At 42.0% G+C, this 24386-nt stretch overlaps 1 protein-coding gene across 4 annotated transcripts in view; it reads right to left on the reverse strand.

The window, feature by feature from the left end:
* Positions 1–756: 756 nt before the first annotated feature.
* The window catches only part of clip1a (CAP-GLY domain containing linker protein 1a), a 30261-nt gene continuing 6631 nt past the window's right edge, over positions 757–24386 (reverse strand). Inside the window, exons 3-26 of one of the 4 annotated variants that reach the window (XM_072433737.1) lie at positions 21002–21570; positions 19100–19224; positions 18798–19017; positions 17892–18089; positions 16882–16973; positions 16759–16819; positions 15059–15163; positions 12544–13458; positions 12252–12368; positions 12031–12172; positions 11745–11901; positions 11484–11649; positions 10211–10414; positions 7212–9563; positions 6360–6497; positions 6180–6286; positions 5374–5494; positions 5251–5303; positions 5126–5146; positions 4763–4868; positions 4529–4670; positions 3855–3907; positions 2221–2348; positions 757–1533 (exon numbers count right to left, since the gene is read on the reverse strand). In XM_072433737.1, coding sequence (XP_072289838.1) covers positions 1308–1533; positions 2221–2348; positions 3855–3907; positions 4529–4670; positions 4763–4868; positions 5126–5146; positions 5251–5303; positions 5374–5494; positions 6180–6286; positions 6360–6497; positions 7212–9563; positions 10211–10414; positions 11484–11649; positions 11745–11901; positions 12031–12172; positions 12252–12368; positions 12544–13458; positions 15059–15163; positions 16759–16819; positions 16882–16973; positions 17892–18089; positions 18798–19017; positions 19100–19224; positions 21002–21570 — 6518 coding nt within the window. In that variant the 3' untranslated portion in view covers positions 757–1307. The remainder of the gene's footprint in view (positions 1534–2220; positions 2349–3854; positions 3908–4528; positions 4671–4762; positions 4869–5125; positions 5147–5250; positions 5304–5373; positions 5495–6179; positions 6287–6359; positions 6498–7211; positions 9564–10210; positions 10415–11483; positions 11650–11744; positions 11902–12030; positions 12173–12251; positions 12369–12543; positions 13459–15058; positions 15164–16758; positions 16820–16881; positions 16974–17891; positions 18090–18797; positions 19018–19099; positions 19225–21001; positions 21571–24386) is intronic. The other 3 variants (XM_072433739.1, XM_072433738.1, XM_072433740.1) reach the window with 3 other exon arrangements.

Genomic DNA, 24386 nt, shown 5'->3' on the forward strand with positions numbered 1-24386 from the left:
TTTGAGTGCCTGGTCCTATGTAGTAATTTGAGTGCCTGGTCCTCCCCCACCTCAAGTCCTTCACCTCTCCCCTGCTGGACCTCCTGCTGTTCGCCTACAGAGCTAATAGGTCTGTGGACGACACCATCAACCTGGCACTCACCTCCTCCATCACCGTGTGGTACACTGGAGCCACAGCCAGGGACAAACAGAAACTACAGCGCATTGTGTGCTCTGCTGAGAAAGTGATCGGCTGCAGACTTCCATCTCTGCAGGACAGAGGTCGAATTACAACCGACCCTTCTCACCCTGGACACGGACTATTTGAGCCACTCCCCTCAGGCATGAGGCTATGGTCCATCCGGACCAGACCTCCCTCCATAAGAAGTTTCTTTCCCTCTGCCATTGGACTCATGAACATTTGAACCATAATTCACTCACTGCACTTTTCACTTTCTGCACTACATATGCAAATTTAACTGTAAATGTGTGTACATAGTAAGCCTTTTTTTCTATTACTTTTTATATCCTATAGCCTATTGTTATTTTATTCCCATAGCAGATTTTAATTGTTTTGCTTTCTGACTTTATATAGGTTGTTTTATCAATGTTCATTGTTTTATGTTGCACCAAAACAAGTTCCTATGTTGTGAATTCTGTGCCGCTGCCATGCCGCTATATAAATGTGACCATGTTTTTTTTAGTTTTTTCTTTTAAATGGAGCAGATACATGTAGTGACTGGTAATCAAATATTGAGCACGAGAAGAGGGAAAATCAAATTTATACATAAATTCCATTTATTTCAATACATTAATACTTCATACAGAAATGATGTCATTGCAAAACATTTTTGGAAAGGCCGGTCGAGAGGAACCAAGAGCTTCAGTTGAGTGCTTACAGATCTGATTATATCCTATTGATCAGCAGCAGTTCCTCCACAGTGTCATATCCATGTCAACAGTGCTGTTGTTCTTTAGCAAATCTTAAAAGTACTTTTACAGGCATAAAAAAATAAACTATAACGCCCATCAACTTACAATCACCTTGTACTAAATGTTCTTTGTGACCCCAACAGGCTGTGCAATCCCCAGATATTTATAAATTAATGATAGGAAAGACACTTCAGCGATGACTGATCACACAGTATGCTCCCAGTCACACAAACTCTCAATCAGCAAACCAAAACATAGTGAAGAGATTGTACAGAGATCCAGCCCCAGTTTACAGCGCGCACATTAAAACCCATCCAGAAGCAGCTGACATGATGTGCAAACATGTGCTGATTGTGCAGAAGGATCCTGGAGGCCCCAGGAGGCTCCAGGGGACCTCAGAAAGTCTGGTCATCGTTGCAGGCCTCTGTGTCATGGCCGAACACCTCACAGATAACGCAGTAAGGCCGCTCATCACCCCTGGAGCCGTGGTAGGTGGTGTGGGGTGGGGAGTCTGGCTCCTGTGCCTGAGTGGGGCAGTCCTCTGTGTCATGGAGGTCAAAACAGTCACAGATGTCACAGAACAGGCGAGGGGGGGCCTTCTTCTTTGTGTTCTGAGCCTCACTGGGGAGAGAAGAGGAAGAAAATATGACAAATTCAACTTGTCATCATTACTTTACTCAAACAAGCAGGAATCAATCAAAATACAACTTTTGAATAAAGTTGGATACCGCAAGTGAAGCTCATGTGCTCCAAAAATTCCTGTTTTCACCCACCCCCTATCCCCGCCCACATCCCTGAACTTGGTTGTGATTATTTGAATAAATCATGTAGAGTTCTGAAATGTCATGTAGCCACTTTTCAAAAATAAAAAACATGTAAATGACAATCTGCTGCTTTTTACAGAGAGGCTCTTCAGTTCTGCAGATGTCAATACACCCGTTTTAAATCAATATTGCGGTTTACAATTAACAAAATGGTTACCTCCTCACGTTGTAGTTCAATACTAAGTACCTATAAAAGCATAAGGTCTCCTTTAAAAGCCCTTCTGAAGTCAGTACCATGATATAACATTTCCAACTTGAATTTGATAAAGGAAAAATGTGAGACTCACAAACATAATATTAATTTATACATTTGTCTTGTACAGGGATTTCCAGGGTCTTTTCAACATTGATAAGAGCTTTTTTCAAATTTTATTTTACTATGTAGCTATGCCACTTCTGATCGATCCTGCTCAAATGAATATTTACTAGTTTTAGTATTGATAAGTATATCTGGGCATGACGTCTACATGTGCACACAGCGAACCTCTCGTAGTTGTCCATTTCACTAGGGCTGTTCCCATTGAGCGCGGCGGTGGCCAGTTTCTCCAGTTTGTCCTTGAGCTCCTGGTTCTTCCGCTGAAGGTCCACAATGACCGAGTTCAGGAACTCAATCTACAACAAGTGCAAACAAAATGTCAGTGGTCCTCAAGAACTTACCATGAGGCAGCCAACTGTTCTAAACACTATTAATCATAACTAAACTTAAGAACTGCATTTAAATAGGGAAGTGCATAGTTTAAAGCGTTGTCTAAAAGTGATGTCTTAGATGTCAATATACTCTGCTGCCTCCTACTGGACACTATGTAGAACCACAGTGAGGGTGAGTGCATGCACAGGTGAAGCTGATGTAAAACATGAACAAACCGCTGCCTGATGGTGGGGTTGCAATGCCAACATCAGAGACAGGGCAGAGAAGAGGAGGGAGAAAAGAAAAATCAAGAGCTCAAGTTAGAAACAGCAACTGACACAGCACTGCACTGGGCTCTGTACCAACTGTGCCCCTGTCATCTTGGAACGTGCCTGTCTAACATCAAACCATTTAGTATGGTCAGATGTGTGACCATTGACCTCTTCCCTTGGTCACATGTTGCTTAAGATGCAGTTACACTATAAGCTTAGTAAAATCCAAGTAGTCCAGCTTTAGCTTGAATATTTTAGATTTAGAAACCAACTGAAAGTGAACACGACAGGTTAGACTACACATTTCACTTGGAAACATGATTATATTTTACCGAACATGTTGAATATTTCCCCCCAGTTTGACAATTTAGGGCAAGTTTCTAATGTTACTTCCTGGTTGGACATGAGCAGCATGTAGCAAGGTAATCCACAACTGTTACCTAGCAACCTCACTGTAAACAAGGGTTAAAATCCATGTAAATTCCACAGTAGTTATCATTTGACATCATCTTTATTTTATTAAAATGATTGTTTGAATGTTTTAGTTGTATGTAAATTGTCGCTTATTGATGACATCACAGAGGGATTCCGTTTTAGAACTCTACTTCCTGTAATTTTCAACTTTCTTCACATTACAACTTGAATCATGTAAACTATGACAAATATTTACCGCAAGGACTATCTCACCAAACAAAGTAACAGTAATAGAGAACCTGTCATATGCACTTTTAGTTGTCTTTTGTCATGCAAAAATGTGAGCAAAAAACAAGACTAAGCGGTTTTTAATAGCTACTGTGCAATGTAAAAGTTTGACTGTTACTATGAGAACAGTGCACAGAGTACAGGGCCCAGGACTGACAACAAAACCAGTATAACATTTTACATCACACAGAGGAGGGGAATGGTTTGAGCATTTGATAGTCTTACAATTTCTTCCAGAGGTATAGACCACATTTAAGCCCTCCTCTGTAAAGCAATAATTATACTGTAACTTTCTCATGAATAACAAAAATACACAGTACACATCAGTTACATCCTTCGAGCTACGTTAGTATGAGAGCCAATCGTTTTTTTACACAGCTTTAGTACAGATATTTACCCAATGTGACATGAGAATACCAATGAGAAACACATATGATATAATATACTAGGCCAGGATACAACTACAGCAGAAGTCCTCAGACTGAGCAGGAAACAGGACAGCGGTGCAATACAGACCTGACTCTCCAGAGATGCCTTTTCCTCCTGGAGCTCATCCACTTCTGTGTTTCCTAGAGTGTGAGGAGAAAAAATGAGTTCTGGTTATTATAGCCTCTCAATGTCCCCTCCATCCATAGTGGCACCTGAAAACAGTGTACATTTAAAAAAAATTAAACAGATTCAAGATGTTGAAATGATATGGGCCACAAATATTACACATATGGAACAGATGGATGCAGTGTGCAAAGATTAACCAACTCATTGTGAGTAGTCAGCTGTAAAAAAATAATTGTTTGATCACAGGTCATTGTTTATTTGAGTTAAATTTAACCAGGGAAGTCTCAGAGATTCAGAATCTCTTTCAGGGGAGTCCTGGCCCAGAGAGGAGACGCCTATTGTTAATGTCTTGCACAGACACAGAGAGAACATGCAAACTCCACACAGAAAGGAGTCACATCCGGGACCTTTTTGCTGTGAGGCAAAACGTCAAAAAAGAATCAACTATTTCAGATTTTTCTCAATGAATCACTTTTTCATAAATGTTCTATATCTAGAAGCCTTCAGTCACTAAAATAATGCCTTATTGCAGTGGTCAGAAAGCCTTTAAAGTAAAGTTGCCCACATATTGATCAGAGGGACTTAATACATTGTGTTAGGGAGCTTGTTCAACATTGGTGTGAGAACAGTGTTACCTGAACCCTGCCCTCCCTCTCCTCCTCGCTCTTTCTCCAGTTTGAGGACTCGCTCCTTCAGACTGGCCTTGTCCCTCTCCAAAACCTCCACGGTGGCCTCCAGAGCTCGGGCAGACGCACTCTCTGCCTGCAGTGCCGTCAGCTGCACGCACACACACACGCACACACACAAACACACACCGGTTATGAGACTGCAGTGAGCGTGTTGACATGAACGTGCTGGGATGTGCTCACCTTTCTGCTGAGCTCCTCCAGCTGCTCCTCTTTACTACTGATTAAGGCACTGTTCTTTGTCAGGGACGCTTTCTCTTTGTCTAACTGCTCCTTCAAGATACTCTCACTGGAAAAGACAATGCCAAAATACACTTATCCACTTATATATACTTATAAACTGATGATAAATGATCAGCCAACATGAGGTGTCGATACATAACATAGTACGGACATTACAAGACAAGACAACCAGGGCCTTAAAAGTAAACACTAGCACAATGTAAGCTAAAGATGTTTGATGAGTTTTAGTGTGTCTTTGATTTCCCATGCAGTTTGTCATTAGACAGTAGTCAGTGGACATGCTGAAGCGAAAGTATCCAGTACCTGAAGGTATTATTAGGCAGGCTTTAGAGAAAGGGAGAGGATAGAAACACTAGAGCTTAAAGGATGCTCCACTTGGTTAGACATGTTTAAAATGGCAGCTGCACATACGAGAGGTGAAAGTTTACCTTTGCTTCAGGTCCTTCACCTGCTGCTTAAGCTTGGAGTGTTCGTTCTTCAGCTGCATGTAAATCACAGACATGTTAGACCAGTGCCCCACAGTGACAGTTTAGTTTGTGTGAAAGCTGGACCTTGGAGAGATGGGCCTGGTCCTTGTTACTGTCGCTCAGCTCCCTGCTCAGCTGCTCGTGCTCCTCTTGCAGACTCTGCAGAGACTGGCTCTTTGTGGACACCACCTCTTTCAGCTTCTCTCTGAGGAAACATGGTTTAAATAAGTTAATATGAAAAGGTATGACAAAAAGTGCTCAAAGACAGTGGTTTTCAAAGTTTTCAGCTCTATGTACTTTTTCTAAGCCAAGGCACTGCTAAGTTTTATGATAAACTTCCCTATAGGCTTCCTATTTTGGAGTTTAACTTATGTGATAAAATACACATTATATAGGTCATTTTGAGTTCTGGTTTTGAAGCACAAATTTTTGGGTTCATTTTAATTAAGTGTAAATCTTGTCAAGTAGTAAATCACATATACAGCATTCAATTGAGGCAATTTGTGTTTTAATCTACCAGTTTAAAATCAACTATTTTAATTTGGCAATTTGAAAATATATTGGAAATACCAAATTAAATTGAAGTCCTAAAAACAGTATCTGTGTTGCCAAATGCTGATAAAACTGTAAAGCTGAAAGACTGCTCCCGCTTCTATGGCCACATTTGCGCAAGACCCCAAACCACTAGACCACCAACCAGCACTCAAATATGGATGTGATTGTTCCCTATTCTATCCCTAGTGCAAACGCACCAACTATGAGTATATTATAATATTCTAAGTTATCTGTTCTTGTTATTCTGCTTCTGCTCTTAATCTGTGTTGCAACACAATTTCTTCATTGTGGGACAGATAAAGGTTATCTTATTATATTCGATGTGATGTACTCACAGCTCCTGGCTCAGGCTCTTACTCCTCTGGGCCTCAGAGTTGAGCTGTTCTTTGGATGTTTTCAGATCCTTCTGGTACTTGGACTTCTCCTCCTTTAGTGTTTTCATCTGAAAACAAAAAAACAGACCATTAGTTCAGGTGAACCTGCAGTTCTGTTCCCAGTTATGAGCCATCATTCACCTCAGACTCCAGGTGGCTCTTGGCCGTGCGCAGCTCGTCTAACAGAGCCTGGGCCTGAGCCTTCTCCTGAAGCAGAGCACTTTTCTCATTGGACAGTTGTTCAAGAGCTTCAGACGTTTTCCCAGAAGACTCTGTGGCCTGAATTATGTCAGAAAACAAACATGAATACAAGTTGCTGGATGTTACGATTGTTTAGATTGATTTGGAGATTTAGATTATTGACTATTAATTCTGCATGCTGAGAGACAACCATTTGCATTTCAAATTACAGGACAATTATTTCTACAAAGAACAAGAAAATATTATGCATCTCTTCTCTACAAAACTATTACCTGTGGCCTTAGAACGAATATATTGACCAAAGTCATACTCTTTCAACAAGTCCTCGGGGCAAACTTAAATGTGACTTTTCAAACTCATCTTATCTGTGTTCAAAGGATCTGAAGAAATTGCTAATTAAATCAGAAATATTTGGAGAACCCATTATAGACATTATAATAATAAATTGTAGTAAACATAATGCCTTTTCTCATATACTAATCAATTTCATGTATTTTTCAAGACTAGCCCTGCACTGTAGGGGCCCAATTCTCTTCTCTAAAGAACGAGAAAGGACTTGCAGGCTAGCCAGGCTAACAATGGGATTATTTTGTGGTCAATTTCAAAGTCGTTATAAGCCCACAGGAAGGAGAGTGAAGGCTGGGAGCTAGCACCAGTGGTTAATGAATGAAGATGAAAGTTATACACTAGGGGAGGGAAGCAGGGAGACCGAGCAGAGTGCGTTTAGAACAGACAGGGGCCCCAGCCGTCTAAAGGAGTCAGTGACGGGTTAGTGCCTGGGGGAAGAAGTACCTCAAGCTGCTTAGAAAGGGCTTGTGAGAGCTGCGAGTCGATCTGGTCCCTCTCGCCGGCGGATGTGGAAGCCTCTGTGGTGACCTGCAGGTGTCGCTTTTCCAGCTCTTCTTTGTCGTGTTGGAGCGTCTTCAGGTCAGTCTCTGCTTGCTTGTTCTGGGCTTGGAGCTCGTCTACCAGGCCAGTCAGTCTGAGTCGTTCTTTGAGCCAGTTTTCATGCTCGCTGCGCAGAGAAGCTATATCCTGCTCTAAAAGGCATTGCGCGGTGGACAGTTGTTCCTTTTCTGTGTTCAAGCTATCCATCCGTTTGTTCATCTCGTCAATTTGAGACTTGAGTTGTTCCTTCTCAATCGTCAGCTGACTAGACTCCTGCTTCTGTTGCTTCATTTGCTGGGACATTTCCTTCACCTTCCCTTTCTTGTCTTGGTTGCTCTTTTGAAGACTCAGAGACATTTGTTCATTTTCCTGCTTCAGCTTGAACACCGTCTGGTCCAACTCTTCCATCCGGTTGGAGAGGCCATCTTTAATAGCTACGACTTCTATATGCTGGCTAGTTTCCGTTTGAAGCTGTGATTCAAGATTCTCCTTGGCACTTAACAACATCTGAATTTGAGATTTTAAACCATCTACCTCTTGGTGTAAACTCTGCTTCTCCAAACATACAGACTCCAGTTGCGTGCTAGCATCGCTTTGTCCAGAACGCAGGTTTAAACAGTCATTTTTCAGCTTCTCCGCCTTCTGAACCAGCTCAGAATTGGTCTTTTCTAGTTCTTGTTTAAAAACGGTATGCTCCTCAATAAGTATTTCCTTACCTTTCCTTAGAGTTTCAATTTCCCCATTGAGTTTCTTCACCTGATTCTCAAAGTCAACTTTATCCTGTTTCAAAACAACTACTGCAGCCTCAACATCATCTTTTTGCCTTTTAATATCCTCCAACTTGCCTGATAGATCCAATTTCTGTTGGTTAAGTTCTGCATTTGTTTTGGAGACAGTCTCTAACTGGTCCGTGGCAGCTCTTAAATTGGTGGACAGCTTTTCTCTCTCAGCTGAAACCGTGTCTCTTTCTGCTAAGACCTTTGTCATCTTACCCTCTAGTTCCCCTTTCTCCCCTCCTAGCCTTTCGTTGTCCATCTTCTGTTGTTCTAGAGTAGACTCCAGGCTCATGTGCTCCTTCCGTAATGCATGAAGAGCCAGCTCAGCTTCAGAACTCTGCTTTTGTAATGATTGTTTTTCCTGTTCCAAAGCTTCAGCCAGTTCCTTACAATTGTTGTTGGCAAGAGCAAGCTGATCCGCTAATGTCTGAATCTTACTCTTCAACTCTTCGGTTCGTTTGAGCAGCTCTTGATTTTCGTTACTGGCTTTCCTCTGAAAGGTGAGCAGGTCCTCCTTCTCTTGCAGAAGTTGTAGCCTCTCGCAATCTGTAACTTGGCTGCTTGTTTTGAATTCCTCCAGCATTTGGGCCAACCCGTTTTTGGATACCTTCACTTCTTCACACTCGCGCAGAGTCATCTCCAGTTCTTTATTAGCGATGGCGAGCTGGTTCTGAAGCTCCTCTTTGGCCTTTTCAAAGTTTGTTTTCTCCAACGTGGTGGCACTGAAGTCACCGGACAGTTTTGCCATCTCTTTGGTAAGTGTCTCGTTAAGTGCATGCAGTTGGCTATTCTTCATTGTGAGATCCTCTTTTTCCAAGTTTAGGGAGTTTAGTTTTGATTGGAGTTCGCCATTTTTTGCATCAAGGGACTTTTTGGCATTCCTGGCAGAGTCTAACTCCAAAGTGAGGTTGTCCTTCTCCGATACGAGCTTGGACTGTTTTTGCTCAAAGTCCTCCTCCAGTCTACTCTTTTCCTTACAAACGCCATCATAATCCAGTTGCAGTTGCTTCCTCTGAGCCTCAATTTGTACAAGCTCCTGTTGGTGCTTTAGAACGAGATCTTGCTTTTCTGCGTTCTGTTCCTCAAGGCTTTGCGTTTTCGCCAACTGTTCATTGTAGGCTTGTTTCAGCTGTTTGCCTTCCGTCTGTGCCATTTCAAGATCTTTTGTGACTTTCTGCAAGTGGTTTTTAAGAGAACTTCTTTCTTCATCTGAACATTTGCCTTGTGTTTGCAGCTCATCGTGGCGTTTCGAAAGTTCTTCTTTAGCCATATGTAGTTGCTCTTTCTGCTCCTTCAGTTGCTTGTAACTACTTTCGAGGCTGGAAAGTTGAGCCTGGACCTCTGAAAGTTTCTCCTGTAGTTTTAACTTTTCTGCCGCGCTTTCCTTCTGCATGAGCTCCTGGTCTAACCTTTGCTTTTCCACTTGTTGGGAAAATTGCTCAACGTCATGCTTGGTGGTTTGGAGCTCAGCAGAAAGACACTGGGAAAAATAATTTCAAAGGGAAACAAAAGAAGCAAAAATAAAGAGGGGGAATAAGATGAACCAAAACAAACTGAGCAGATATGGATGTATGCCACTGGAGAAGTTAAAAATGCAGAAGCAGGCAAAGATTACACCATGTCTGACACCAAACACACATATTTAAGTGGAGCATTTTCACTTCAGCTTACAAATGGTTTTAATATCATTGTTAGGCATTTTCAGTTTGAGAACGAGCTACTAAGGCTATGCTAAGTGACACTAAGATTGGAGATATCATTTCAGCCAACCCAAAATCTTTGTAGCAAATATCTTAACATCCCACAATAATGCTTTAGTTTATACTCAGACATAAAAACAAATCCATTTAATGTCCCAATTCTTGGACTTAATATAATAATTTTGATTGAAATGAAAATTCCCCTCTTAAATATTTAACTGATAAAAATAGACTGTTAATATCTTGAATAATAAAATCAACAATATAACAATGACAATGAGAGGCGAAATAGATAGACTACTCAGATCTGATCATGATTATAGACTTTTACAGTGAATATTGTTTAGTTTATGACAGTTAACTGACTGAAGGTTTTCTGGCCGTTCAAAAACATTACATCGTAGGAATGAGTTTGACGGCTGTGTACCTCGGCCTGCTGCTTGTGCGCCTGCAGCTTGGTCACCAGCCTCTGCAACTCCTCCTCCTTCTGTTGGGACAGGCCCAGCTCCTTCTGTGCCTGCTGCAGCTCCTGCTCCTTCTGCCTGTGGAGCTCTGAGGCCTCACACAGGGCCTTCAGATGGGACGCCTTCAGCTCCTCCACAAGAGTAGCTCCCTCTGCAACAGACTTCTCCTGCACAGAGTAAACACTCCATTAGATTATTTATAGGTTTTCTTTTTACTAAAGATGCACCAATCCAAGTATCTGCTGATAACAGATAAAATAGTAATTCCGTAAAACAAAATTAGTGTATGACAAATATGAGCCATGTGATGTAGGGCTCTAGTTGACTAAAGACATGCTCAGCCAATCAATTAGAGACTATTCAATTCAATTTATTTTTGTAACACCCAAAGTCACAACAGCGGTTGTCTCGGAGGGCGACGGTGAAGAACGGATTAAACAATGTCCATAGAGATGAGGGGTGATGTCCCAGAGTCCCCTGTCCTTAGACCCCCCCTTCTCAGCCAGGAAAAACTACAAAAAACCTCCTTGGTAAAAAGTAGAAACCTGGAGGAGTTCCACAGAGAAGGAGGGATCTGACTCTCTCAAGACGGACAGGCTGACGCGAGAGAGACAGTGGCGCTGGACCCACTCAGGAGGAGAACCAGTTCTTCAGGAGGAGAACCAGTTCTTCAGGAGTAGAAAAAGTGTAGTGGCTACTTTTTTAAATCTCAAATAGTATCTAAAAGTATCTCTATGTACAATATCTGACCCAAACTGCACTCACAACACTACAACTGCACTGGTGTTCACGCAAAAAACATTTATTTATACAGGGAAGTACAAGGAAATTGTATTTATATATAACAGATGGAGGTTGACTCCCATATCTGTCTCGAACTCATTCCATGTCTTCTCGTTTTTGATGTTGTTCCATATAAATCCTTATAATTCAAATAAAATAATTAGATGACTAATGCAAATTTCGGTCAACTTGGAAACCTTTGAATGATTAATCGACTAAACGACTACAGCCTTAGTGTTTATGCTTCAAGTAACTACAGAACAGCTTTGAACATAAAAACAAACAATACGAGACATTTGACATTGGCCAGTAAATAGTCTTATTTGGAAAGAATAACGATTATTATTGATAATTTGCAAGGGGCCACATAGGCCCAGATCTATACAAGAGTGTGACTTACATAATGTGTAGCTCTAAAAGCTGGCCTGATGTGTAGTTCATCAGAGTACTGACCAGTGTGGTGATCTTCTCCTGGAGTAGACTCATTTCTCCCTGGTGTGCGTCTTTAGTCTCTTTCAGCTGCTGCTCTTTCTGGGCTGTGTCCTGTTGGAGTTTTTCATTGATTTGAGCCACTTTCTCCTTCTCCTCAGCCAGAAGGCCCTGCAGCTCCTCCAGCCTTCTAAAGACGTGACAAACAGAAGAACATGTGGAATCAAATAAACTGTGGTTTAAACTGGGGCTTAAACAGAAGACCTCAGCAAAGAGGAGCATAACCTTTCTTTAAGCACGAGGTCTTGGTTCATCTTGGTCAGCTGCACTGAACTGTCTCCAGACTCCTTCATTATGTCGGAGATGTCCTTTTCCAGCTTACTCTTGTCCAGTGTTAGCTGCTCAATCTTTTCATCTGCAGTCTTCTGCTTTCGCTCCAAACCTGCAGAAGAATCATTAGAAAACTATACATCTTTTTTTCTATTTCTTAATGCCTTCAAGTGTTTGTCTAGTAAGGGCGCCCTCATCTATAAATGCTACAGTAAAGCTAAAACATTCAGTAATTTATCACCTGTAACTTGACCCTTGAGTGCTTCAGTTTGTGCAGTTAGCGCAGTGAGCTTGTCCTCCTTCTCACTGAGCTTCTCACTTGTTTCTTGCATAGTTTTTAAGGATTTGATGTGCTCCTCTGTGGTTTCTGACATTTTCTGTTGCTGTAGTTGAAAAGAGGTACACAGAAGTGTAGCACATATAATGCTGAGAATAATTCATTGTAAAAAGCAGGATACTCACTAGGTCCCCGAGCTCCTGTTGTAGGCCATCCTTCTGCTGCTGCAGTGTGCTCACACTCTGCTGGAGACAAAGGGCCTCCTTTTCCTTGCCCTCCAGAAGAGAGCTCAACTCGCCCTCCTAACCAAAAGGGACACATTCAAATCCAAGGTGATTCTTAAAATAATTAACAAATAGCTGTGTATATTTAATAAATTCCAATGCTTCCAATACATGTTATTGATGTTGGCAGAGCAGCTTCTAAAACTAACTCGTTTATCCACAGTGATGTAGCCAAACCAGAGCAATCTCTTACCTTGGCCCCCTGCTGACTCTGAGCGTCTTCTAGCCTTTTCCTCACACTGAGCAGCTCTTTTGTGCTTTGTGCTTCTTTGCTGCGCAGAACCTCCAGTTGGGCCGTCATCTCTTTGGTCTCTTTGTCCTTGCCATGAGCCTCTTGCATGTGTTTGTTCTCCCTCTCCTCGAGCTCCTTTAGACTCAGCTCTGCAGTGTGAAGTTTGCCCAGGACCTCCTCCATCTCCACAAGGTGCTGCTCCTCCGCCTTCTCCACTTGGGTCCTCAGGTTCTCCTCCAGCTGCTCCTTCTCCTCAGTCATAGTTGAGAGCTGTGCCTTCAGAGCCTGGATTTCCTGAGTCCGTGAAGATGCGTCACTTTTAAGTTTCGCTTCACTTTCCTCTCTAAAACAATTATGTTCCAACTTCAGCTTTTCTAGTGCACTTTTGGTTTCGATGAGCTCGGTGGTTTGTGTATCCGTGCCTTTGCTGAACGATATCTTTAGCTCTTCCATGGATTGCTGGTGAGATGATACGGCTGACTCCAGTTTAGACCGCCACAGTTCGAGCGTATCAGAGTTCTCTCGCTCCACCTGATTCAGACGCACCTGGAGCTGGTCCTTCTCACTGGAGCGCTGCACACATGTAGCCTGAAGCTTAGCAGCAGCCTGACTATGGGCCTTCTCCTGCACCTCCAGCTTCTCCTTGTAGCCCTTTAGCTCTTGTTGCTGTTTGGATTCCTGGGAAGCTAACTGATCTCTCAAAGTGCTAATTTCTTGCAGAAGCAGAGCTGTACTGGAGTTCTGGTCTCCGGAGTTCTGGTCTCCAGAGTCTGGCTGGCTGGCCAAACGCAGCTGCAGGTCAGATACATCTCTGGTCCTCACAGAGAGTTCCTTCTCTAGATCAATAATACGAGATTTCTCGGAAACAGTCGCAACCTTCAAAAACACAAATTGGATATTATAATTGAGTACACTCTCCAATACTTACCATGGTGTTCAAAAGTATACAGGTTATTCATTAAGTATTTCAAAACATTACAGTACTCTGTATAAATAATATTAACATATTAGTTTTTCGTTTGACTAAAAGAGGTTTTACAATCTATAGGATCCTTCCTTCAGAATGAGGATGGCAATTGAAGTTATTGACTGTACTAAGGCAAATCAGATCCATCCAAATATTGTGAAAATGTATTTATTATGGCTTTTAACTTTTTTAATTGGGACGCAGTGCTAGAGCTTAAAACACATGATTTCTTCACATCTGCAGCGAGTAGACAGATCTCTGCTCTGTCACAGACAGAAACTTTGAACAGATGCACGAGAACTCCAGGAGCCTGCTTTTCTATGTGCACAGAAAACTTGTCCATCACTAAATTCACTATGATCTGCTCAAACCAGTCTTTCCTCTCCTCACAAATCCTCGTGCTGTGTGTTTCTTTGTCAGTAATCTGCAGACGAAAAATTATACTTGAAGCGCCCAAAGAGTTGTTTTAAAGCCTTTTTAAGAGCTGCGTTGTATGTTGTTTAGTGTGAGTTGATGAGTGCGTTGGTGTGCCGCACTTTGGGGTGTTGGCCTTTAGACATTGCGATTGTGTGCATCCCAGTCTGATCCAGTCCAGTGTGGCTTTGTTTCCGCTGTAGGGAGTAATGTGCCTCTGATGAGGCTAAGGTAACAAGGGCGGAGCTGGCAATGTCTGATTGGTGCAGGGGAGAAATGCATTTTTACCCCAACAAATATCTATCCACTTTCACCCAGACCCAAAAGTAGATTTGTTTGTTATATAGATAAATGCATTTAAACAAATATTTTCTGGCCCGTATTTGACAGGACTGCTTTAGCGTGAAATGGGGAGAGAGAAGGTAGAGCAAACAACGGTCATGGCTGGGAGGCGAACCCCTGATGTGGTAATAACCACACGTGTCTCAAACTGCTACACCGCCGGCAAGCACTGGAAGTGATAATTCTGATCAAACACATGACATGGGAGATGATGTGGAGTGTAAAGCAGCTTTCAGTATTAGACCATTATGTGGAGGATTCTACATGGAAGGATCCTGGGATTGGGAAACACTCTTTGAATCATGAATCTTAAACTGCCCCTTATGGTGACAAAGCATAGTCCAAACTTTAAAAACATTTATCTCATGGTACAAATAACTTACAAACTAGTTTTGTTCATTGCTTTTCTGACAGCTAGAACCTTGGAGTGTACACAAATGCATATCTACATAAGCGGGACACATGGATGTTGGGAGGGTCTGGGGACACAAAACATGGGGTAACTTATAGATAATAAGCTATAGACAGGGCAAATTTGGTCTGTCTCATTTGTGTCTGAGAATAATGTAGAAAGAATAATTCCTCCAACACACTAAACACTTTTGCAACACTGAATTAAAGATCATGAACTGATCATTGAGTGCATAGGTAAAACTATCCAAAGCCAAATGTACCCAGTGTTAAACCCCAGTTCCAATCACTTCCTGGTCCCTTGCACATGTATCCAGTGCAGTACAGAGCAGAATTCATTACCCTAGTGTCTTCTAACTCTCTTTGGAGTTTCTCAGCTTTGGTCTTTTCAAAGAGCAGCGCTTGTTCAAGCTCCATAATGTGGGCATGCTCCAGCCTGGTCTGCGTCTGTTAGTAAACAAGGAGGAGAGGAAGAGAACACACCAAAGTGCCACCATCACATGCCAGCCCAACACAGGAGGACGGAGGGGTCAGGGGTCGTTGTACAGGAGTACAGAAAGGTACAGAAGGGTCTGTGGGGATGCATGTGCTGTGCAGGTCAGTCAGAATCAGTTTTGCTCTGGGTTCTGTTTTAAGCAGCAGGTTAATCATTCAAGGAACAGAAATGTAAGAACTATCTGATTTGATGACTAACGTTACTGTTAGTAAATGAGGCTTCTACTGTAATACATATCCAAGCTTTGCATTGCATCAACCTATAATGAGATCAATAAAATAGATGAATAGGGACATTACGATCAGCAGATATCATTGCCAGTATGTATGAACGACGTTCAATGCAACTCTTTGTTTTTGATGAGGGAACATTGCATAGAAAAATGTGGTTGAAATAAAAATATGTGTTCTATGTGCTCGATTTATCCTTAAATTGAGTCTGCTTTTTCAAAAAGAACCCAGACATTAAGTTTGATGAGTAGAAATAAAAATAAAACACCCCATGCACAAATTTGAGCTTGGGACCAAACTCAGCTCTCATGTCTTGTTTTCTGTTGATGAGGGAAGATTACAGGGCAAGCAGCAGGAGGAGTGGGTTATGGAGGGGGAGGGACGGTGGGTGAGGTACACAAGCAGTACACCTGATGAATGAAGCACACTGATTGTTAAGATCCAAAACATTGTGATGTGCGTCGAGCCAGCCATTATTAAACGGACAATGACCTCACCACAAACACGGACAAAACAGTGCCTTATAAAATATGGCAAATCATCTCTGAACTGAAGTTGTACCATTTTTGCCTCGAATTCAATTTGGCAGAATCCTAATTGTTGCACCGTTTTCTTGTGTCAATGATTAGGTCATTTTCCACAGAAGATTAAGTACTAAATTATAAACCACCAACATTTAAGCTCATTGTGTGAAATCTCTTGAAGAAAAATAAACCAAAATGGATGTTAGCTCAGAGTGATCTGTAAACTTAATTCTAATGCAGGATACACTGGCTAATCTTTCTTAATCTTAGTGATTATTAACTAATGCATTACAACCTGAGTGCAACTTTGTGTTGGGACAGTGCAGAAACAAGGGGATATTTGCAGTGGTTCCATGCATGGACCAATACAACAACAAAAAGAGGAAAAAAGAGGAAAAATTAGCAATCATGTTACACAGCTAACCAGAAAGCCACCGCCTGGAAGCACATTAGTATATCCGCCTTTAGTCCAACCACGCTTCAAGCTCCATGCAGTTTAATATAGCTCTGAATTAGAATACAAGGTTAGCTTTGGCTTTTGAAGAATAAGAAATACTCCAACCCTGTGCTGGGTTTAAAAAGGATTTAGTCGGAGATGTGTGCTTTCAGGATTTTCTGCGCTGGGAAACAGATAAGATGGGAAATAATGCAAAATATTTCCGGGGACACAGTGTAAGAGAATAGGTATTTATAATAGAATAGAATACTATTAAGAGCTACTGGAACCGATCGTTCAATGCAGAAAATGTGACACAAAAAAGCAAGAAGAAAACTATGGCAGTGAGTCTTTACCTCCAAGTCTCCTTTGGTAATGCAAGCTTCTTCCACACGGAACTGAAGGTCTTCCACTTTTCTGTTGAGGACAGGACAAAGTGATGTACACGTGTATCACCAGTACACAAAGGTAATGTTTACCTGCGTTCCTCCTCCAACTGATTGAGCAGGTCTACTTTATCTTTGTCTGCTGCTTCTACCAAGGCACGTAACTGATCCATCTTTGTCTCCATCTTTAAAACAAATGGAGACATCAAGTAACTTGAAATGAAGAAAACACACATCTAGTTTGCAATGTTACTCATCACAACACTGTAGAATCCCTGTACGTTAATACTTCAAAACTCATCGGTAGAATTTACTGTTTAATTGTCAGATTACACATTTGTTGACCTGGTTTATGGTTCATATTATATCTATCTTTCAAAAACTATTAATCTCATAGAACCTTGCTATCATCAAACTTTAGAACGTGATTGCAACCTATTTCTGTTTTTCATATACTAAAATGTGAAATAATCTCAGTGTTCTCGCTCAAAAGATACCGCCAGGTATCAAGATAACCGTGCGAGCACCGCAGGCGCGAGTGAAAAGCACCACGGCGCTCGCACAGGGATCTCATAAGTACTTTTTGCTCGCGCTGCCTACGAGCGCCGTAGTACGGTAAACCTCAGCAAATGTTTTAAAGTACTTTTCGCGAGCGCCCGCACGGTTTGTCCCACCGCCATCCTTCAACCTCAGCCCAGCGAGAACACTGTCTCAGATGGGGCAAGAGCAAGATTTCCCTGTCGATTACATTGAATTATCAATCAAAAAGGTTCACAAATATTTAATCTGATGATGTCTATCAGTGGCCGCACACTTTTACAAAACAGAAAATTGTGGGAAAAAAGTTCATTGATTGCGTCTTGGTGGGAGGAAAAACTGCAGCTACTTTGAAAAATTAGGAGAATTATTAACAGTGCACACCTGTCTTTTTAACACAGTTTAAGAGAATGCTTCCAGTGGACCAAAAATCTCTTTGATCAGATTCAGCTGTCATGGGTCAGAAAGTCTTCCAAACTACAATATGAAGATAGTCATGACCCTGAAGACAATGTTTGTAGAGAGCACTGCATTGCACAAAACCCAGTGACTGTTTAGGCATTCACCTCGTCATGGTCGTCCCTGAGCAGAGTGATTTCCTGCTCCATCGCTCCAGCCTGGCTCGTGGCCCGGGCCACCTCGGCCCTCTCCAGGTCCCTCTCTGCCATCAGCTGCTCGATGTGCTGCTGCTTCTCCTTCAGGACCTCCTGCACCGCCGTGGTGCCTGAGATCTTACGGTTATACCTGGACGAGGTCTCCGTCAGCTAAGGAACAACCCGACAGGCTTATTGAAACATCATTATAGTATCAAATCAAATCAATTTATTTTTGTAAGGCCCAAAATCACAACAACAGTTGCCTCTGAGGGCCACAGGGATAAATGAATCAACAATGTCTGTGGTGGCGATGAAGTCAGACAATGTCTGTGGTGGCGAGGGAGTCAGACAATGTCTGTGGTGGCGAGGGACGATGTCCCAGGGTCCTCTGTCCTTAGACTCTCCTTCTCTGCCAGGAAAAACTACAAAAAAAACCTCTTTGGGAAAAAAGCGTAGAAACCTGGAGGAGTTCCAGTGAAGGAGAGATCCGACTCTCACAGACGGACAGACGGACACGAGGGAGACTGGAGCTGGACCTCAGGCAGATGAGGGACCGACTGAGGCGAACTGTAGGGATGTCCGGATTCAAAGATTTTACATTTAACTGCTCAATTTTTCAATAGGGGTAAATTAGTCACCAGTCGCATCACAGTGACTGAAGAAACAACAGAAGGGCTTTGAGACAGATTTGAAGATTATTCTGAAAATAATAAACTGGAATTTTAAGTTCACAGAGTAAAAGACAAAAGCAAAAAACGTTTCTGTGTTATACATTTTTGTGCCCAGGACATAAATAACATAATATAACAACATAATCAAATCTCAAAATAGATGGTTGGTTCCCACTAGTTTGCTGTGCTAAAGTGCGTCTCTCACCAGGCCGGTGCGGCTGGGCTTGGCGCTGGCTACAGACGTCACAGAGCTCATGGTGCTGATGGAGGAGGCACTGGGGCTGCGCTTCAGGCCCGAGGGGGTGGTGTTAGGGGTTTTACGGGCTGTGGTCTTTGCTTTGGCCGGTGTGGTGGAGGGAAAGCCAATGCGTGTGACCTTGTGAACTGGGGCGAACAGGCCGTACTTGGGCTGGCACTGGAAATACCTGTACACAGAGAGGAGTTGAAAAATGTGCTATAAATCATTTTTAATTTGACGCTATTGAAGCTGGTTGATTGGTTGAGCACCTTGTTCCGGCCACTGCCCCGTCATTTTTGCCCAGAGGTTCATCGAGCTCCACGCCGCACCACTCGCCTTTGGCAAAGTCAGTCTCGCCAAGGAAGCGTATCACTCCGGCCTTTGTACCGCCGACCTGAGGGAGGAGCACATAGCATTAGTCTGCTCAGTATTAGCCCACTCATAATCCCCTCAGCAGATAAAAGTGGGCGTAACAATAAGCTTCCTTGGGAGTCAAGGAACTGGCAGAAATGTTTCAATCAAAGCACCTAAAAAGAGGCTTGAATACAATGGCTTTACACTGATATGACGTACAACATTTATTTCTGTGTGTGTTTGGACTGGGCAGCTGCAGCATTGGGTGATAGTGAGCACATTTCCTTTGCAGTTCAGCAGGCAGAACTAGCACTTCCTCTTTACACAAGAGCTGTCTGACGAGGAGAAACCGAGGGAACGCACATGGAAATGGCAGAGATCTAGATGACTAGATATTCAAATCAACTTGTGCTTAATACTTTTTTAAAGTTGTTTTCTTAATTAAAAAGGGGGTAATTAATAACTTTTGCATTCATATTGATGATTTTATAAAGCTGGTCAGTGGTCACATACTATTGGAACAGTAATGTATTAGCCAAATTAAGCATCTAATTTTTTCTGAGAAAATAATCGTTATATCGTGATCTTTCTTCACAGAGTAATCGTAACACTAAAATTTTATATCATGACATCATTGTGAAGGAATCCCAATGCAATATAAAATGCAGTATAAGACTACTTTACCACCACAAACTGCAGATTTTAGAGTCTTAAACAAAAACGTGAGACAAAAGGTGCAGCGCACAAACATGAGGAGAATCATTTGAGATTTTAAATCTCATGATCCTGAGAGCAAAGATTACAAAGTCAAATGTTGTGACCTAACAAAGCTAGTGCAGCTAGCATCAGCCACTTCCTGTCCAGAGTAAAACACTTTGTGCTTTGTGTTCAAGGATCAGAATATTGTACTTCTAGTTTAAATACAAGTCAATACCATGCATTAGTATTTTGTAAAACATGGATCAGTAAAATATTTTGCACAGAAAGCTGGTGATGGCCTACATAGGACGTAGTGTTGTGTTTATTGAAGCTAATCTGCAGCAGCTTGCACCAAGCCTCAGAACATAAACACTGTACACGTTTACTTTCCACTAGATGAGTGACTGCGTTTGTGCTACCACTTTGTGTACTCTTTTACTTAAGTGTACTAATTTATAATTTGAAATAATTTCTGTATGCTCTTTAACAGTTTTAAATAATTTCTGAATTCTCTTTTAGAGTTTAATAGTATTTCTACAATTAAATACTTTTAGTATTTCTTGACATGTTTCTAGTACGGTAGTATTCATTCTCAGGTACTTTTTCATATCAAGTGTTCAATAGTGTGCGTTTGGCTTGTGCCATTGCAAAGTTTCTAGTTCTCACTTTTTATTTCTAAAGAGTACTTCAAACTGGATTAATCGTGTTGTTTCGTGGACTGGGTGTCATGAATTTAAAACAAGTTTGAGAACGCAACAATTAAACTTTAAGAGAGGCATGTAATTATTGTCCTTTTACCCCTGGTTCGCATCCTGCTCCTCTGTGTCCATCATTCCGTCTGCCCCTCTCTCTGCTTTATAAGCTTTTGCAGTAGCGGTGAGGTTTGTGATATCACAGAGCAGCTCTGAGTCGTACTGACATCCCACACATGAGGAGCGCAGCGGACTGAAAATGTTTTTCGAAGATCCAAAATCAAGACTAAGCAAAACCGGGTCTAAATTGTAAGCAAATTGTCCTGTAGCATGTTCCAGGCTTTAGTTTGCGCAGAAATATTTTGTCAGCACAATGGGCTTTTGGGACATATTGTAGCTGTAAACATTGAGTGTTTGTATGCATACCAACACGCGGTCGCCCATCTTCAGCTCCCTCTCCCCTTTCTTGACTGAGCCGGACTCGGACAGATTGGACACAGATTCACTGTTGGTGCGGGCCAGGTTGGAGCCGGCTGCTGCTCCTGCTGCTGCTGGTGGTGGTGCTGCTGCGGGTGCTGCTGAAGAGGTCTTCTTCACCGCGGCTGAGGCTTGGGCTGACTTGGGCGCTGGGGTTTGAGCGGCCACACTGCCTACAGATGGCGTGGGGGAGGTGGCGCGGGAGGGTGGTGCTGTCTGGGTACCGTTAGCCTCTCCCTCGGTGCGCGACAGCTTGGAGGGGCGCGTGAAGATTCCTTTCAGGGCGTCACACTGAAAGTAGCGCACTCCTGCCACCGAGCCATCGTTCTTCCCGATCGGCTCATCCAGGACTATGCCTGCCCACTGTCCCGGGGCAAACTGGGTCTCTCCAAGAAAATGGATGAAGCCCGGCTTGTTCCCATTTACCCATACTCGCTCCCCGACCAGGAAGTTCTCCTCAGACACTCCATCGCCTGCATTGGCACTTGGAGCTGATTTGTCTGCCGCAGCTTTGGCTCCTGTTAGAGGGAAAACAAAGGTAGTCAACCAGGAGTTTTGACGAAAAGACTTTACATTCACAGTACTACCCAGAAGCCAGCTGGGCTTCAGGTTCAGGCCTGTAGGCTTTATTAGACAGGACATCTGAGCGTGAAATGGGGATAAGAGAGAAGAGAGGACATGCAGTAAACCGTCTGCGCTGCGATTCAAACTCACAACACTGCGACCAGCTGCACATAGAGCCTGGCATGTGTGCTGCCGCCTTAACTACTCCACCACCGGGCAGCACTGAGTTCCAGGTTCAAGGGCCTGTACCCTGACTTTTATGGTCAGGAAAGCCACACTATATTGTAAAAGCAGCTTTTTGTGAAAAATTAGACTATTGCTAGAAAGCCTATGCTACTGCATCACTGCATCACACCACACTCTCTGCAGAGAGAGGTGCCACAAACAAAATGTTACTATTTTTATGGATGTCAAGCCGCAGCAAGCAGATGAAACAGAGCAGGCAGGAAAATAACAGGCACTTAGCCATGGAATGTTCAAAAGCACATGCAGTACCAAGAAGTTTTTCTGTGCGTGTACTCGTGGACCCCATCTTATGTCTCGTCTCATGGAAAGGTTGTTGTTAAAAGTGCAGTATTAACATTTTCTGCTGAGAAAATGTGCTTTTTGAAGCTGTACAGTTACCAAAAGAGAAAATGCAAAGCACTTCATGGTTTTGTCAAAGTTGCATTTGAAAGTGGCAAAAAGTCACTTCTTCTGCACATTTTCCTTCCTCAAACTGCATGACGCGGACATCAACGGAACAAGAATTACTTCAACCCACGCGGTTATTTGATTAGTGGCTAAAATTGACAAGGAAACTGTTGTGCTTATAAACTAGATTGATTTTAAATAATAAATTATGTACATTTAATATAAACGCAGTTATCGGTATCGGTCTTGATCGGTATCAGCCGATCACAATTTCAGATGATCGTGATTGGTGATAGGCCAGTTCTAGATCATATACGGAATCGGGACGGGAAGTTATCGGGACGTGAGTTACAGAATCCAATATGGCGGCCCTCGTGGCAGCCCAAATCACGGCCCTCGATATGCTTCAGACAATGGGTTAGGGTCAGGGTTAGGACCCAAGAGAGAAAATGATTGCCTGAGTTGTATCAGCAGGACCGGTCTCAGTCGCCGCTATGTTGGAGTCAGTAACTTCTGTTTCGGTCGCCGCCATATTGGATTCAGTCACTTTGGTCTCGATTCCGAATATGATCTAGTGCCAACCATTGGTGATGAGCCTCAAATATCCTGATCGGAGCAACTCTATGGATAACCCTTAAGAATGTGCTGCTGTTTTGGTTGATGAAGTAAAGGCCTTTGATTGTGTTGATCATGGTATTCTCTTGGGTCATCTAGATCAGGGGTGCCCATTGCGTCGATCGCGACCTACCAGTCGATCTCGGAGGCAGTGGCAGTCGATATCAAAGCAAAGTTTATTGTCTGGCGCTAAGAAACAGTAAATGCACACGCTGAGCGACCACTCTGCACATGGAGGTCTCCAACAGCGTGAGTGAACCCACCTCTGTGAATTATACTCTAAAGTAGGATGTAGGGATGTAAAGATGTGAAGATGATTAGGTTAATCAATAATAAGGTCACATTATAATCATAAAACCCAAAATATAATACTTGTGTGACAATTTTAGAAGCAAAATAAAGAATTCTTAATTCACTCAATATACATAAATGTAAATACCTTTGTTATCTGGCTGTTTTTGTCCAATTTAACTTCTTTCAGAAAGTTCAATTTTATAAAGCCGGTCACAAACTTGAGGAATAGTAACATGTAAAATGTAAATGTCATTGTTGTTTGGTCACAGTTTCAATAATCAAGAATAATCGTTAAATCGTGATGAAAGAGAACTGCCTTTTGTTTATTTATTTAAGTCTCTCATTAGTATTTTGCCTGATTATTTATCAAGTCTGTTGAATATCAGGTCAAGTATTCATCAATTGAGATCTCAGGACATCTTTATATTATAATCAACGCCAAATCAGGCAAAAAGGCCGTTTATAAATGCGTTATTAAAAGTTTTTTTACATTTTAGCTAGATAGTCTGAGTTACTGTTTTTTATGTGTTTCGTTTCAGTTTTTTCCACTGTATAAAAATAAACAAATAAAATGCTAAAAGTCATTAATATAATCAAAGTAATGGAAGATAGATGGATACATTTAATGATATACTTTTATATGTAAGCAATACCACTTCCATAGAGACAAGCGGGTGACTGACCCGCCACTGGAAATGTCACAGTGCACATTTAATACACCTTTGCCTAAAAAGTTTCCCTAATCCCGTTTGGTAAAGTAGTCTCCTGAATATGGGTGGGACAAGACACAATTTCTACAAAACGAGAACAAAATGGGATTTTGATACAATTTACAATGTTTCACTCCAAACTAGAGCTGGGTTGAAATAATAGATTTTCCGATTTTTAATCGATTCGCATATTAATGACCGATTATCGATTCGTACGTCCAAAGATAGTTTTTTTTTTTTACATTTCCCTCAGTGAACTTCAATCTACCTTCAAGAAAGATAATTCAGGACTCCTGGATTATCTTTCTTGAAGGTAGATTGACCCTTAACCTTTTCATCAGTCTTCCATCAGTAACTATCAATACTTGTAAGATTTGCTGTTTAATATTGATATAATACTAGTTTTAATATGTTGTTTCTCTACACAGTCATGAAGTGAAGGAAACGGTTCAAATACATTTTTCATTTTTAATAACATTAACCCCCGGATCGAATCAAAATCGGATCAAATCGGAAAT

Source organism: Eucyclogobius newberryi, unplaced genomic scaffold (assembly GCF_026437365.1).
Source record: "Eucyclogobius newberryi isolate DKJ021-1_F unplaced genomic scaffold, fEucNew1.0.hap1 SCAF_6, whole genome shotgun sequence".
NCBI classification, from domain to species: Eukaryota; Metazoa; Chordata; class Actinopteri; order Gobiiformes; family Gobiidae; genus Eucyclogobius; species Eucyclogobius newberryi.